General features: G+C 35.4%; 2 protein-coding genes across 2 annotated transcripts in view; one reads left to right on the top strand and one right to left on the bottom strand.

The window, feature by feature from the left end:
• The window catches only part of LRRIQ3 (leucine-rich repeats and IQ motif containing 3), a 72,446-nt gene extending 70,120 nt beyond the window's left edge, over window positions 1–2,326 (bottom strand). Inside the window, exon 1 of the mRNA XM_004679518.2 lies at window positions 2,198–2,326. The gene's annotated coding sequence lies outside the window, so the exon portion shown is untranslated. The remainder of the gene's footprint in view (window positions 1–2,197) is intronic.
• A 172-nt stretch (window positions 2,327–2,498) lies between these two features.
• On the top strand, window positions 2,499–8,921 carry FPGT (fucose-1-phosphate guanylyltransferase). Its single transcript, XM_004679125.2, has 4 exons — window positions 2,499–2,594; window positions 3,758–3,925; window positions 5,748–5,840; window positions 7,310–8,921. Exons 1-4 carry the CDS (start codon window positions 2,513–2,515, stop codon window positions 8,746–8,748), a joined length of 1,782 nt encoding a protein of 593 aa, XP_004679182.1. The 5' UTR covers window positions 2,499–2,512; the 3' UTR covers window positions 8,749–8,921.
• The last annotated feature ends 7,876 nt before the right edge of the window (window positions 8,922–16,797 follow it).

A 16,797-nucleotide genomic window follows, 5' to 3' on the forward strand; every position in this document is an offset into this window, starting at 1 on the left:
GGGATTGACCCAAAGCAAGGCCTGAAAGCCTGCCACAAGTCTAAAGCACCTTCTGGCCAGGACCCATGGAAAAGGGTCAGAAATGGCCAGACAAATCTGGGAGGAAAAGAGCAAAATCCAAATCAATATAAACACTGCCATAGTCACCTCCCTAGAGGTATCTCACCCACATCTGCCTTAACCAGTCCAGGGTCAGGAAACAAGCCCGGTTTCTTCATCACATGCATGCTGCTCCATGTGGCTTCCCTAGGTCTCCATCTTTTTTCTCCATCTAGCTTCCTTCTCTCTTCTTCTCTCTTCCTCTTTCTCCTTTTTCTCTGCTCAGCTCCACCCTCCTTCTGGGTGGGGCAGGGAACCTGGAACTTCCCTTCTCCTAGGGACCATCCAGTTACAGTAATACTGTATTAAAGTTTCTTTTCATGAAAGTCTTATATGTTTTGTCTTGATGTGGAGGATGGCAGAACCTATTTAGAGCAGGCAGATTTGGGGGTTCAGGAGTGCCTCTCTCCCTGCCCTATCTAAACTATCTTGTTTTCTTATTTGGTTATCTTTTATGCCTTAGTTTTATTTACATCATTAGTATGTTTAATACTTGGACATATTGGCTATACAGACCTTTCTTTTTTTGAAATGCTATGCAGTGCCATAGCTTAAAATAAATTGCATCTATAAACTAACATCTTCTAGAATTAAACTACCATCCTGGACTCCAGATTCACATGTACAACGCACAAAACACTTATACACACAAATTTCTATTACACAGGCACTGCATACTTTTAATTAGTTGATGCTACCTGTTCCAAACCAAGTGCTGGATTTTCCTCATAACCACACCAGCATTCTCCAGCCATAGCCTTTCCACCTCACTCTATCTCAGGTAGTCATCCTTGACTTAGATTCCATTTATCATCTATTATCACATGCAATTCTTTTAACATCAGGGAGATCAAATCAAAACTACCAAGGGCTTTGTTTCTCTCAGTGGAAACCAAAGTCCTCCATTTGGGCATTTGTTACTGCCCTGAGCTCATTTGCTGCTTTGCTTTGTTTACTCATTTTTCCCTTACAGCAACATAGAGTTGGATCTTTTTACTTATGTTAATCTTTTCTTACAATACATATACATATTTTTTAATAATATAAGTTTATTTTTATATTATTTTGTACCTTTTTCCATCTCAGTTGTAATCCCCCGGAGCTTCCCATCACCAAATCACCTGTGTGCCATCCATTTTCCAGTGCACTTCCCTCCCCCACAATATATTTTAATTGGTGTATTTATATAGTATTTCTTGGCATTCAAGTCTTCTGTACTTTGAAAATTTTCTTAATGAGAACATAAGGCTTTTACTGACTTGAAAACTTTTAAACTATAAAACTATGAAAAAGTAATTTCCCTTTTAACTCAAATATTCCCTCCATAAGTAGAGAATTAAATAATAGGGTCAAGACTTAAGTTCAAGGCAAAAGCTTATATATAGCAGTGCCTTGCAAGCCTGAGTTCCTGATGAAGACTTTTCAAATAAATCAAATTGTATATTGTGGAACACTGATTTCTGAGTCTTGAAATTGAAATATCTTGCTTCAATCTTCTCTCTACTAATGAGAATTTGACTAAGTCACTATTCTCTCTGTATTGCAGATCTCAAGTGAAAATATTATTTGTCTGTTAACTCATAGTAAGCATAATGCTTTAAAAGAGAAATGCCCAGATACTACAAAAGACAGCTATAAATAAGCAAGAGACTAAATGCTGGTAAAGTTATTGTAAGTTCTAGGTTAGTGTGCACATATAAAAAGGTGTCACAGAAACGACCAAAACACCACAAATGTTAAGGACTGTTCGTGATTTAATTTTATACAACTTCCAAATGCCTATGAGTTTATACTCAAAACTGAAAAGGTTGGAGAGGCTCAAGCACTAGGAACTGTTTGGCCAAAGAAGCCACAAACGTGAGGTTTTCACAGAGAATAAAGATTTTAAATGCTCAGACTGTTTCTGGACCTGGGGTTGGAGGCAGATAGTTTCAAGTGATGCTGAGGCAAGAGTTTACTGTCCACAGGTTAGTTGTACAAACCACGAGTTAGAAAGGATGAATCGCCCTTTGAGAGAAGCTACAAGTTAGCTCATAGTTTCCTCTTCCCCTTAGTGTGTCAATTCTAGCAATTCTGCGGCCCAACGTGAGACACTCACCGGGTCAACCGGGCGGCAAGGTGTTACGAGTTGGGTTCAAGCAGTGAAGACCTGGCAAAGTCCCACAAAACGCTAGTTTTCCAGCTGTTTCGAAGACCGTTGCTAAGGAAACGCAGCAATACCCTGAGCTCAGCCCATCACGGCTTTCCCAGGGCGAACTAAAGCGCTTTGGGGGCGTGGTTACGTGAGTGACGCATAAGGGGCGTGGCGAGGGCGTAGCCGGACTAACAGCCGGATTACACTCCAGGCGCATGCGTGTGATGCTGCACGGCAGGCTCCTTGGAAGTCTTCATTCCGCCTGGGGAAAGTGGGGTTATGGCTGCTACGTGTGCGCTTTCAGACAGATCTCTCCGAGAAGCCACCCAGCGAAAGTTGCGAAGGTTTTCTGAGTTGAGAGGTACTAAAGAAAGAACCCCAGATCTCTAGGACCGTGAGAGGGAGGGTATTTTACAAGCTGGGAAAATTGGCTGTCATTTCCTGCCTGCTCTTCACCTGCAGGCCCAGGACACCCACACAGGAATAGATAACTTTTGGGGGTTTTGTCACTGTCATTTCTTCCTTTGACTTGATTCCCAGTAACATATAAGCTTTATATAAATAATATAAAAGGAGGAAGTAGAAGGGAAAAAAATGATTAACCTTACTGTAAATTCGTTTTGCATTTTGTCTGCTCGTTAGCAGGTTATTTTAAAAAATCGAAAAGGTCTAAAGCATAGTATTTTGACCCCACAGCAGATTTGACTTTAACCTTCTTCCACCCCCACCTATGTCTCCATTGTATTCCACAATGAGTAAAATAACAAAACATATAGGTATTAATAAAATGAAAAAGGACGAGTTTGTATTTAAAAAAAAAAAAGTGATTCCACTTGTCATCCCCTCTACAGTTTTACAGTTGTCTAATAAATATTTTTGATGAAGTTACTTTAGGGGAGTGATACTGGGATAATAGTAAAATACTCAGGATTTTAGATTCTAATTAAAATCCCTGTGTATAGTGTTAATAAGAACATCCAAATATCTACCAAAATTTCATTCTTTCTCTTAATGAATTTATTGTGGAGTGGAGAAATTTCCTTATATCCAGAATTTCATGTCATACCCCAGTATCTTTGTAAATTTGCTTCTCTAGTAGTAAATTAATGGAAAATAGCCGCACTTATAGAGAGCAGAATTGTAGAAAAGAATCTTCATGTTGAGTCTTTCTAAGGCAACAAACAAGTCTAGATTCACTTATTCTTTTGTCTTCTCATTTAAGAATTGAGATAAAATTGGCATGGGTAAAGTGCTTCTCAATCAAGAAACATTACAACTTTCAGAATATGTAATGTATACTGTAAAAGGAGCAGGTAATATAGAAAAGAGCAAAGAAAAAAAAAAAACATGTGACCAATCTTCATTAGAACCATTTAAAGTCATACTCGCCACTAATTATCCACAATTCTCAAAAACAGAACATATATTTGTAAATATGATATTACCTCTTTTTCTTCTTTTCAAATAGGTAAACATGTAGCAGCTAGAGAATTTTGCTATTTATCATTTCCTTTTCCCACTTAGGCAAACGTGTGGCAGCTGGAGAATTCTGGGACATTGTTGCAATAACAGCAGCTGATATAAAACAGGAACTTGCTTATAAGCAACAGCTGTCAGAAAAGCTGAAAAAAAAAGAGTTACCCCTTGGAGTTCAATATCATGTTTTTGTTGATCCTGCTGGAGCCAAAATTGGTATGGATTTATGTTCAGATTTATTGAAGAAAAGCTTTCCTGTTGCTTACAGCTTAAAAGCTGTATGTCTTTAACCAATAGCCTTTAAAAACTTTAACATTTTAATGGAAATTTGCTGTTTTTTTTAAAGATAAGTATAATAATTGTTTTTACACATTGTGACATACCATGAAAAAATCTTATTTAAAAGAGAATTATGTTACTTTTAAAAAGTTTACTCAGATGGTGACAATTTTTTGGACTTATCAATAGGGCTCTTTCAGTCCCTACCCACTTCACAGTTTCTTCAGAAATTTACATGGAGAGAGCACATCAGAAAAAAATAAATATGTATGCAATCAGTATGCAAAATAGCACAGTATAATGGCATACATATCATAGATAATTATTTTAAAAATTCAGTATAGGGACTTCCCTGGTGGTTCATGGGGTTAAAGCACAGTATTGTGAAGCTATCTGCAACCACTGCAGCACAAGTTCAGCCAGCGAGGTGACCCACATGGGGCAGCAGACCTCTCCTGTCTCACTGGCTGCTCCCTTCAGCATTGTATTGCAGTGGGGACCTGTTCTGCTTCCCACTCTGTCTCTGGTGAATTCTCTCACCACCCCATACATATGCCTATGTGTGCATAAATAATAAATAATAAATATTTAAAAAATTAAAATTCAGTATAGATCAACTTTTGTATTGCATACAGTTCTGTCTGACATTGTCATTCTAAATAACCTTATTTTTTTTTAAAGATTTATTTATTTATTCATACAGAACAGGCTAGAGATGCGGAGGGTGAGAGGCTTCACCAAAGACAGAGTGGGGAGCAGAACAGGCAGATCGACAAAGTACACTGCTGAGGGGAGCAGCTGGCGGGTCAGGAGAGTTCTGCCGCGCCATGTGGTCACCTCCGGGGCAGGAGGGAATCAAACTCATGCGGAAGTGGCTTTAGCTTCTCAGTGCAGTGCTTTAACCCGCTGCGCCACCAGGGAGGGCCCAATAACCTTATTTTTTTTAATTTTTGCAACTATGCCATTACTATTTCTATTATTCTCATTATTGAAATGTGAATATGAGGTTCAGAAGCTTAGTAATTTACCCCAGGTAACTAGTAAATAGTACTTAAATTTAAGATGATTTTTTTTTAAAGATTTATTTATTTGTACATACAAAACTGGGGTACAGGCCAGAGGCTCAGGGGCGGCAAGAGGCTTCACCAGAGACAGAGTGGGGAGCAGAACAGGCAGATCGACGAAGTACACTGCTGAGGGGAGCAGCGGGCGGGTCAGGAGAGGTCTGCCACGCCATGTGGTCTCCTCCGGGGCAAGCGGGAATCGAACTCATGCAGAAGTAGCTTTAGTGTCTTAGTGCTGTGCTTTAACACGCTGTTCCACCAGGGAGGGCCTTAAGATGATTTTTAGAAAATAAAGTCCTAAAAAAAAATCTTTAAAAGGAAATCAAACCTTGTTTGATTGTCAAATGGGAGAATTATTTAAATGGGTTTGCAACTTGTAAATCCAAGTGAAATTATACTGAGTCTTCTAGTGCTGCAGATTACCTAATTTGTCATTTCCTTTTTAAATGCTATTTACAGGAAAAGATAAAACTCATCATTTGTTAGTGAACTCTGATCTCTGGTTCTCATTGTTAATTACTTAATTGCTGTGAAAATATGTATTTAATTTTATTCTTTTACTACATACCTTTGTTTTTTGTCTTCTTAATTATAACCAAATGCCATAGCTTCAAAGTTAAAAATACCTAAATTGTCATATTATAAAATTTTAATAGGCTTGTATGAATTTGTGCTTTTTAACTTTTATTTTTAAGGAAATGGAGGATCAACACTTTGTGCCCTTCAATGTTTGGAAAAATTATATGGTAATAAATGGAATTCATTCACCATCCTATTAATTCACTCAGGTAAAGTTATACTTTGCTAATTTATGTTTTCTTTTTAAGATTTTTACCTTAGATCTCTTAGGAACTGTTTTTCTCCTCTGCGAATACTTTCCTTGCCACCTTTCTTTTTCTTTGAAGTTATTCTACTTTGGGAACAAATAGTTTATGTTTTTTTTTCTTCTTACAAAAAATATCATTAAGATTGTAGTTTCCTTACTTTTCATGCATATTATTTCTGGTATTTATATAAAAAATAACTTTCTTGTAACAAATTCACCAAAGTATAAACAATTTTCAATTATGTCTTAAAAGTATCTCTTGATATAGAGAGTTTCATTTACCATTGTGATTGCCAGACTTGCCTAAACCTTCTGTCATTTATTTTATGTAATTATGTTTACAATCTTTAAAAGATAGTGACCAAACATGGAAGTAAGTATGTAACAGGGAAAATCACTCACAGAGTGATTTTAAATTTTTAAAAAGTAAGAGAGAGTTAATTGCAGAATAAAGGATAGGTTTTAAATTGGAGAAAGTTATTTTCTGACTCTTTCTACTATGTACATAACTTCATGCTATAAATAGTTAAATAGAAATGATGTAAGACTTACAAGAAAACAATTTCAAGAAAGGAATTAAGAACTTCAAGGCACATCTTGTAGAAGGAAGTTTGTCTAAATTAAAAAGGATAAATTTTAAAATGCTTTTAAATAATGCTCCTTTATTTCCTTTAAGTATATGTAATCATTTGAGGACAGACTGCATCTAGAAAGTAATCTTAAATAAATAATTATAACTTTAGAATTGGCATCTTAATGTGTTACATTAAGAATCCCTATTTTGTTTTTAGATTTATTTATTTATTTATTCATACACACCCTGACATGTAGGCCAGAGCTGTTGCGGGTGAGAGTATTCACCAGAGACAGAGTGGGAAGCCAGGACAGACGGATCACCTGAAATACACTGCTGAGGGGAGCAGTGTGATAGACAGGAAAGGTCTGCTGTGTCTCTGCTCCTGCTGGCAAGAGGATCAAACTTATGCTGCAGTGGTTGTGGCTGGTAATAGCTTGACAGCTCTGACACTTTAACTCCTGTACCACCAGGGTGGCCCTGAGGTGGATTCTTAACATAAAAGCTTAAGCAGTGTTGGAGCTGAACTTATTGTTTAACATATAGATATGAGATCATTTTTAGCTTTTCACCCTTTTTACTAGTCATACAGTTAATTCAAAAGAATTTATACACTCTAAAATACATTACAATTCTTTCCTAATCTCAAATCTTAAAAAAAACATTTTATCAAATGGCTATAGGAAGATTGTTCTTGACACTTATAATCTGGAATTTACTATTCTTTTTGGAGTTACAATAATTTATTTTATATTTTCAGTACCTTTATTAGTAAATTGAGTTGTAACTAATGTATTTAAAAAACTTATAAACAGCATTATAAGTATTTCAGTACAGCTATTTTGTTTAATTTATAGGTGGCTACAGTCAACGCCTTCCTAATGCAAGTGCTCTCGGAAAGATTTTTACTGCTTTACCCTTCGGTAACCCCATTTTTCAAATGTTGGAATTAAAACTAGCCATGTATATTGATTTTCCCTCACATATGAATCCTGGAATTTTGGTTACCTGTGCAGATGATATTGAACTGTATAGTCTTGGTGAATCTGAATTTATTAGATTTGATAAACCTGGCTTTACTGCTTTAGCTCATCCATCTAGTTTGACCGTAGGTACCACACATGGAGTCTTTGTCTTAGAACCATTCGAGTATTTAGAATATAAAGACCTTGAATATAGGACTTGCCATCGTTTCCTTCATAAACCCAGTATAGAAAAGATGTATCAGTTGCATGCTGTGTGTAGACCTAGACATTTCTGTCAACAACACTTTGCTGGGGGTGACTCTTCATGTCTTAAACCAGACCTAGAGTATGTATACACAGATAGCCTATTTTACATGGATTACAAATCAGCAAGAAGGTTACTTGATTTTTATGAAGAAATAGGCACGCTAAGCTGTGAAATAGATGCCTATGGGGACTTTCTTCAGGCTCTAGGACCTGGCGCAACTGTAGAGTATACCAGAAATACATCAAATGTCACTAAAGAAGAGTCAGAATTGGTAGATATGAGACAGAGGATATTTCATCTTCTCAAAGGAACATCTCTAAATGTTGTTGTTCTTAATAGCTCCAAGTTTTATCACATTGGAACAACTGAAGAATATCTGTCTCATTTTACTTCAGATAGCAGTTTGAAGTCAGAACTTGGCTTACAATCCATTGCTTTTAGCATCTTTCCAACAATACCAGAATGCTCTGGTAACACATCCTGTATCATTCAAAGTATACTGGATTCAAGATGTTCTGTGGCACCTGGCTCAGTTGTGGAGTATTCCAAATTGGGGCCTGATGTTTCAGTTGGGGAAAACTGCATTATTAGTGGCTCATCTATCATAACACCAGCTGTTCTTCCTGCATATTCTTTTATGTGTTCCTTAAGCTTAAAGATGAATGGACACTTAAAGTATTCAACTATGACATTTGGAGTGCAAGACAACTTGAAGAAAAATGTTAAAACATTGTCAGATACAAAGTTACTTCAATTCTTTGGAGAATGTTTCCTGTCATGCTTAGATACTTGGAATCTGAAAGTTACAGAAGAACTGTTCTCTGGAAACAAGACATGTTTGAGTTTGTGGACTGCTCGCATTTTCCCAGTTTGTTCTTCTTTGAGTGATTCAGTTACAACATCTCTAAAGATGTTAAATGCTGTAAAGAATAAATCACCATTCAGCCTGAATAACTACAAGCTGTTGTCCATTGAAGAGATGCTTGTCTACAAAGATGTGGAAGACATGATAACTTACAGGGAACAAATATTTCTAGAAATAACTGTGAATAAGGCAGTCTGATTTAGAGACATTACAAATATTATATATGTTGCCCTTCTTGTTTGATCAATGTTGTAAATATAGGAGTTCCTGTACTTTTTTGCAGAAGATTTTCATTTTCATTTCATTAAAGAATAATGCTGTAATTTAACATTAGCACATTTTCTCAAGTCAATATTTCAAGACTATAAGTTTTTTTTTAAAATATGTCACTCTCTAAATCTTACTACTTAAATATAATTAGTAAGCTTTTTTTTCACATATTACAATGGTAGTTTGTGGGGTTTTTATAAGGTGATTTTCTAACCATACTTCTAGAGTTTTTCCATTGGTTACTATAAACTTTAAATTATTTATGGCTGTTCTCTCAAACATAGCCCTATTCTGATGACTTGATTAAAAAGGTATACAGTAGAGTCTTTAGGCACTGTGTAAATACTATAGATTAAAAAAAAAAACTTTCAGATGCAAATTTATAATTGACAGATTCAGATGAAATCATTGCTCAAAATTGTTTGATTAATAAATGATACATTCCACATTGATGATAAAAGTCTCTGATTTTATGAAAATGAAACAAGGATGTATGTTTTGTTTTGTTTTGTCTTTGTAAACTTAATCTGTTTGTGGACCTTCAGATTTTATATGAATATGTTATATATAATTGAAATTTTTCTGATACTAATATAACTGCATTTTGGAAAATACTTTTCATTTTGTCATTAACTTTTTTGAACAAAACTTAACTTACCAGATGAACTGATACGGCTTTCCATTTCTTATTTTCTGTCCAAACACAAGTATGATACTAAGAGGTAATAGTTGACTATAAAGTAGGATACAGAATAATAAAATGAAGAAATCCAGATGATAAATTACAAGGAAAGCTGATTGGAGTCCCAAGTTATAGTTCACAAATATTTTTGTGAAATGTCTTCATATTAATCTGATAGAAAAAAATTTGATAGAATTTTGTGTTTTTATATTAATAAATTGAAGAACTGGTCTATTCTTTATTCATTAGTATGTTAATATTACATCATTCACATTGATATGTTAATTATTAAATTATTCAATTTAACCCTAGATTACAAAATACATAGGGGTTGTTTTTTTATTGAGATTCCTCTCAAAGAGAAAATAAAGATACATGTTAATTTGTTTAACATTTACTGATTTACTTTAAAAGCTCCCCAAAAATGTTATGTTTGCCATACATTAAGTGTTCACTGTATTTCACCTAGTTATAAGCGCCATCAGTTATTAAGAATCACTATTTTATATTGCACTAAGAGAAAATACTATCAATAAGATAGGCCACAATCCTGTCTTTGTTACTGTCTTTGTTACTGGATGCTTTAGGATTATTTCATTGGAGCTCTACTTAAATTATACTTAGAGTATATTTTATAAATTTAACCCTCTTGCATTAACATAAAAAATAAAGTGAAATATTGAGATATAGACAACACTTTCTAAACCTCCACAGTTGAGTCAAATTTGTCTAAAGCACATTTCACAATAAAGAGTTGTCAATATCTGTATTTCTACCCTGTAACTGTCTTCTGTGCTATCAAAGGTAATGCTAAAGCCTCATTTTCTAGTGTGCCCTCTCCCTCAACACACTACTGTCCATATTTTCCTCCAAATTATTAACAACTGTTACCTGTTACAGTCTTGAGGCTCAAAATTTTGTGTTGGTTTGATCACATGTCTAGGAGGTAACTGACTTCCCATCAAGTTCTGTGGAAGATGTCAGAAAAATTAGTAGGCACCATTTTACATTCCTATACAATCCTATAGTTGCTTTGAAATGTTTTCTTCAAAATTGACAGTGTCCATTTTGAGACATGGGTGTATATTACACATCTGTGCCAACAGCATACCTATCAAGAGATATTCATATAAATAAAGCATTTCCTTTTGATTTACCATTTTATAATATCAGCACTATATACTCTAAATAATTTATAAAGGATTGCTGTTGTTTGTAACTAAGTAAATTTATTATTTTATTTTTAGATTATGCATACACAACTGGGGTATAGGCCAGAGGTGCAGGAGTGATGAGAGGATTCACCAGAGGCAGTGAGGGGAGCAGAACAGACAGACTGACAAAGTACCCTGTTGAGGGGAGCAGCAGGAGAGACAGGAGTGGTCTACATGGCACGTGGGTCAACTGTAAAAGGAATAAAAGTGGGTAGATTCCTCCTTACTTATCATATTAGAAACTGGAAGCATTTGGTAACCACACTTTTAAGTAAGCAGAAGAAATCAATTACATTGTTTTTTAGCTTGCCCTTTGGAGCAATATATTTATTAAGATTTATTTATTTATTCATACAGAACTGGGGTACAGGCCGGACTTGCAAGGTCAGTGAGAAGATTCACCAGAGACAGAATAGGGAGCAGAATAGGCTGATTGACAAGGTACACTGCTGAGGGGAGCAGTAGACAGGTCAGGAGAGGCCTGCCATGCTATGTGGGTCATTTTCCTGCCTGGGGATCCAACTGTGCTGAAGTGACTGAAGCAAGCTTCAACTGTTGGGCCACCAGGAAGGGCCCTCTTAACTTACTGGTGAGTTAATGATTGACTAAGAATTAACCACAATCTGTAATCTGTAGTGATCCATTCATCTTCTGAGATTATGCAATATTTCGATGTCATATAAAGATTGCCAGATTCAGCAGAGAGCCAAAATCAAAACTTTGCTTGCTAAACATGAATGAATGGCTGTCAACAGCTGGTAAATAATGTACTGCCCCAAATCAAGGATGCTATTCACACAGGAGGCCCAGAATTGAGTTGCCCCCTATTATCTAGCATAATTAAAATGGAAAAAGCTAAGAAGTGAATTTGTTCAAAACTGTCAAGAGGATCTTCTGTTGCTCTTTTTATTCAGATAAATAAAAGCATTTTATACATTTCTTTGACTAAATTATTAAAGAAGTTATTTTTAATTAAAAGGCATCTATTTGTTCACTTAGTGCAAGAGAAATAATTGAAGCAATTGGTCATCTGTTTGGTTTATCCTAAATCATTTGTGGCCTGTAAAATTTTGTCTAGAAAAGATCCATTTTATCAGGGTGACCAGCATGTCTCTTTATTTATGCATAGTGAAATTGTATTATTTTATAGTTTGTTATATTTTATGTTTTATTATATTGTTATTATATTTTATTACTTTACTATAGTTTTGTGAGAGGTTATTGCACTCTCACCTTCCCTTCATGCCATGGGGCTAAATGCCATACAAGATGCTAGTTTTCTTCACTTGTCTGTAGTCACAGAAATGTCTGACTGCATCATCTTATATATCATGAGGGGAAAATTATACCAGTCTTTTGTGAGAAAATACCAGTCCTCATCCATGCCAGAGTCATCTAAATGGTTAAAAGCAAGCCAAACTTTCCAAACATTCAGACTTGTTAATATGAGTTGTAGGCCTCAATATAGAGTCAGGTTAAATTTTGAAACAGAGGGTGAAAAAAGCTGTGAATTCCTGTGAATATTTTATTTATACTTGTAAGAATAGCAGATGAAGAGGGAATATTCCTGCCAATTAGTCACTATTATCATTCACCTATAAAGCAATTTGATTGTTGATATTCGTGGTCAAAGATGTTCATCATGAGGGCATATGGCTCACATAAGTAAATGATTGAAAGCAACAGGCTTAATATTTCCTTCTGGCTGGTTGGACAAATAGTCTATCATTTAAAGCCTCTGGCTTTGGGAATCTAGAAGCTTTCGAAACTATAACATTCAACCATTCAAACAGAGCAGTTCATCTCTGATTGCTATATTCTGCTACTCCTGTAGCAATCCATCTGCTACATCCATTTTGCAGCTTTCTGTGTCAGAATTATATCCATTCAATTGTGCTTCAATGCATCTCTAAAACAATCTAAGCTCTAATGTCTATATTCTTTGGGCACAGGCTTATAGTGTGTTACTTATCTACTTGTTGAATGTCCAGCCTCTCTAGGGCTTTTATAATCTTTTTTGCAACTAAGTAAAATGAATGATTTTTAAAATCTTTTCTCCCCTAGAATTCACTCCTCTCTCTGCAGAACTTTAAGATGATTTAACTTAGTTTCACTTATCACCTTCTTTATAGGAGATGATCACATTGCCCAGAAATGAATTAAAGCATTTACATCTTACAACAAAAACCTTTTAAAACACAATTCTGTAGAAATCCAGTAAGTGTTCATTTATTTGCAGGTTGAGAAATGTACTACTCAATGAGGTTTTACATGATTGGTTTCTTTCCTATTATTTTTAGCCTTGGGGACTGAGAAAGAATTATATCCACCAATATGCTGTTCTTCAGAGAAGTTTCATCAACCATTTTTAATACAATATAAAACTAGAAAACTTTTGCTACACAGAGAAATAATTATGATCATAACAAATGGCCCAAGTACAGATTTAAATGTACAGCACATTGACAAGGTCATAAATTAACTTATAAAATTCACTACTTATATATCACTGAGATCAATTTTTAATGAAACTTAATAAGAAAGATCATCATTCATTATAATTGGTTAAAGTTGATAGAATTTGTGATTAAATATTATCCAGTCAAAGTTGTCTATGGATGTTAGTCTATGAAAAAGCAGAGAGGATGTGTAGAGATTTAGAGAAATTAACTTGTTACAACTGTTGACGTTTAAATACAAAGGAAATATCTGCTATGATTTCAGTAGAAAAGGATTTGTAAAATTTCCATTGTTTATTCTATCTGCAGTCTCTCCAAGTCTAAATTACATACATATTGCAATTTCCCAAAATGTAAAGAAAGAAACAAACAAAAGCAAAACTTGTTAGTCATATTATTTCATCAAGAAACTCTTTTATGTTTTTACTTGCAATGGTTTTGTGTACTAGCCATCATGGTATACAGCACTGATTTCTACATTTGTGTAAGTACATGCCGGCCTCATATCTTTCCCTCACTGAAAAAAACCTACTAGGTAACTCTGTTTAGAAAATCCTTACCTTCTTCCAATCAATCCTGATGATCGTTTCCATCTAAATCAATGTCCCAATTATTCACTGAATTGCTCAAGGCAAAAACCAAGAAGTCCTCCATGATCCATCACATGCTTCTCTCAGCTTTTCCTTTTTTCCAAATTGTGTTATGTTTTTTCTCTCTTTTTTTTTTTTGAAAGATTCATTAATTTATGCACACAAGAACTGGGGTACAGGCCAGAGGTACTGGGAGTGAGAGGATTCACCAGAGACAGCGTAGGGAGCAGAGTAGGCAAATTACTGAAATACACTGCTGAGGGGAGCAGCAGGTGAAACAGGAGAGGTCTGCCGCACCAGGGAGTTGGGCCACCTCCCTGGCCAGCGATTGAACTGGTGCTGCAGTGACTGCAGATAGCTTCATAGAGCTGCATTTTAACACATTGCAACACCAGGGAGGGCCTAATTGTGCTAGATTTTATTGAGGATTACCACTGTATATGTTCAGGGATGTAGGTTCATATCATGTTACTACTCCACATCCACCACCAGGATAATAATTCTCAAACATAGTCCATGGGTTCCCTTCCCATTGCTCCCCACTTCTAACCTCCCCTCTTGGTAGTATTTTTTCATCTTTTTCATAAAATTCTCCAGTAGGCACAATCTGTATGTTTAAAACACAACTAAGATCAATCTACTTCTTAAAATTGTTATTAAAATTACTATCCACTTTTACCAGGCTAATAAAACATAATATGACACCTTTTTCAAAAATCATTATAATACATATATATAGTTATATATATATATATAAACATCATTTTTCATTTTTGTGTATGTGTGCATTTTCATCTCATGAAGTGTATAGTCCCCATAAAGTTCCCACCACCAATTCTGCTGTGTACCATCACCATAGTTCCTTGTGCTCTTCCCACGCCTGTTTTGATCCTACCTCCAGAATATCTAAAGTACAGAAATAGTGGAGGCCTCTCTGATGGAGTAAGAGGTTAAGTCTCAGCACTATCAAGCAATGGGCAATCATTGCAGCATGAGTTCAATCCCAGATTCACTGTCAAAATAAATAATAGTAATTAAGTCATTATTTTTGAAGGTTTGTAATGTAACAATTGATAATTGAAACATACATTAAAATCCATTTTTATCTTCCAAATTTACCTAAGCAGGTAAATATTTATTACTATTCCATAGATGAGGAACCTGAGACTTAGAGAAATTAAGTGGATAGAAACACTAGTCTAGTCCAAATTCTACTTCCTACTAATAAGAAAAATGAGTTTCAAGAGCTGATATGACAGATAAAATTCGTACAGACTGTCAGAGGAAATGTTGTTCTATCACCAATCCCTGGCCAGCCAGGGAATTAACCCACATAGTGCAACAGACCTCTTCTGTCTAGCCCACCATTTCCCCTCAGCAGTGTATTTCAGTCAATCTGCCTGTTCTGCTCCCACTGTCTCTGTTGAATCCTCCCAAATTTCCACATCTCTGGCCTACCCCAGGGCTTCTGTGCATTAATAATTTTTAAAAAAATAATAAAATACAACAGTGAGGGGAAGGAAGTGCATTGGACTATGGTGATGGCACATGGGTGACTTGGTAATGGGAAACCTACGAGGATTACAATTGAGATGAAAAAAATGTACAAAATGCTGTAAAAATAAGTTATTATATTAAAAATAAATAAATAAGTGAAATCAAGCATAAATAACAACAAAATACAGTTATAGTAAACTAGCATAATAAATATCATAACTGTACATGAAGGCTAAGTTGCAGAGCGGATGCAAAGGAAATATATTTTATAAGATTGCCATTGAAGAGCTCCCCCTGGTGGCACAACGGGTTAAAGCATTGCATTATTAAGCTCTCCGAAATCGCTGCAACAAGAGTGATCCCTAACTAGGGAGCTGACCACTGGCATGGCAGACCTCTCCTGATCTGCCCGCTGCTCTCCTCTCCAGTATATTTTGTCAGTTTGCCTGTTCTGCTCCCCACTCTGTCTCTGGTGAATTCTCTCACCCTCCACAACTCTGGCCTACACCCCAGTTCTGTGAGCATAAATAAATAAATCTTTCAAAAAAAAAAAAAAGATTGCCTTTGAAAGGAAAGGAATACTGTAGTCATCTCAATGTTGTAGCACTGATTTATACCTCATTTTGCTCCCTTGAAGGCTATCTTTTAGGATGACAATGTAAACTACTTTCTGACATTGTGCATTTCTTTTTGATGCAGGCCCAATCATAGTTTTAATAAGCTGATCCAAGGAAGAGTGCTGGTTTTATTACTGCCACAATTTGGACTGAGGAGTTACGATTTATATTGCACATCAATCATCATCCAATATGGACACCTTAGGAAAAGAGCTCACTGTGATAGGAAAATCCATGAATGGGGTTCACAGTGAAAAGTTGCCTGCTACATTCACTACATATGAGGTAATAAGCCTTTCAATGAAGAAATTTGTTGATGCTGAATCACAAAGTCCACTACAAATAACTGATAAAATCCAGTGCAATGTCAATATTCTTTTTTATGTGCAACTATTTTAATAACATATTGCATGTTCTAGTTCAAGTTGAATTATGATGACTTCCAAACTAAGCATGCAAACGTAGTTTAAATGAACTCAATCCATGATGAAAAAAAAGAAAATATGCTTTAGTAGATATGCCAATCATTGATTTATAGAAGCAATTTTTTATTATAATACTGTCACAAATCTACATGATAATCCCAAGTGCCAGATTTTACTTTTGACTAGCTGAGCAAGCTAAAATATTCATAAATTCACATGGAACCAGATGGCTTCCCACTGAATATGTATTTGAATGATTCCTGTACATTATTTATTCCAAAAAGTGCACAAAACATACCATCATCATAGCAGGAACTCCTAGTAGGTTTGCTTCATAAAGGAATCAAGGAATAACAGGTGTCCAATGCTAATCATATTTGGGTTCATCTTTGATTCCATGTGTATTCCATGTGTATATGTGAATGACTAGGAGCAAAGTAAATATAGTCCTAGTAGTCTCTGAAATAAAGGAATTTGAAATAAGGAAGTTTTA

This window comes from Condylura cristata, unplaced genomic scaffold, assembly GCF_000260355.1.
Source record: "Condylura cristata isolate star-nosed mole 26May11 unplaced genomic scaffold, ConCri1.0 scaffold00008, whole genome shotgun sequence".
NCBI lineage: Eukaryota > Metazoa > Chordata > Mammalia > Eulipotyphla > Talpidae > Condylura > Condylura cristata.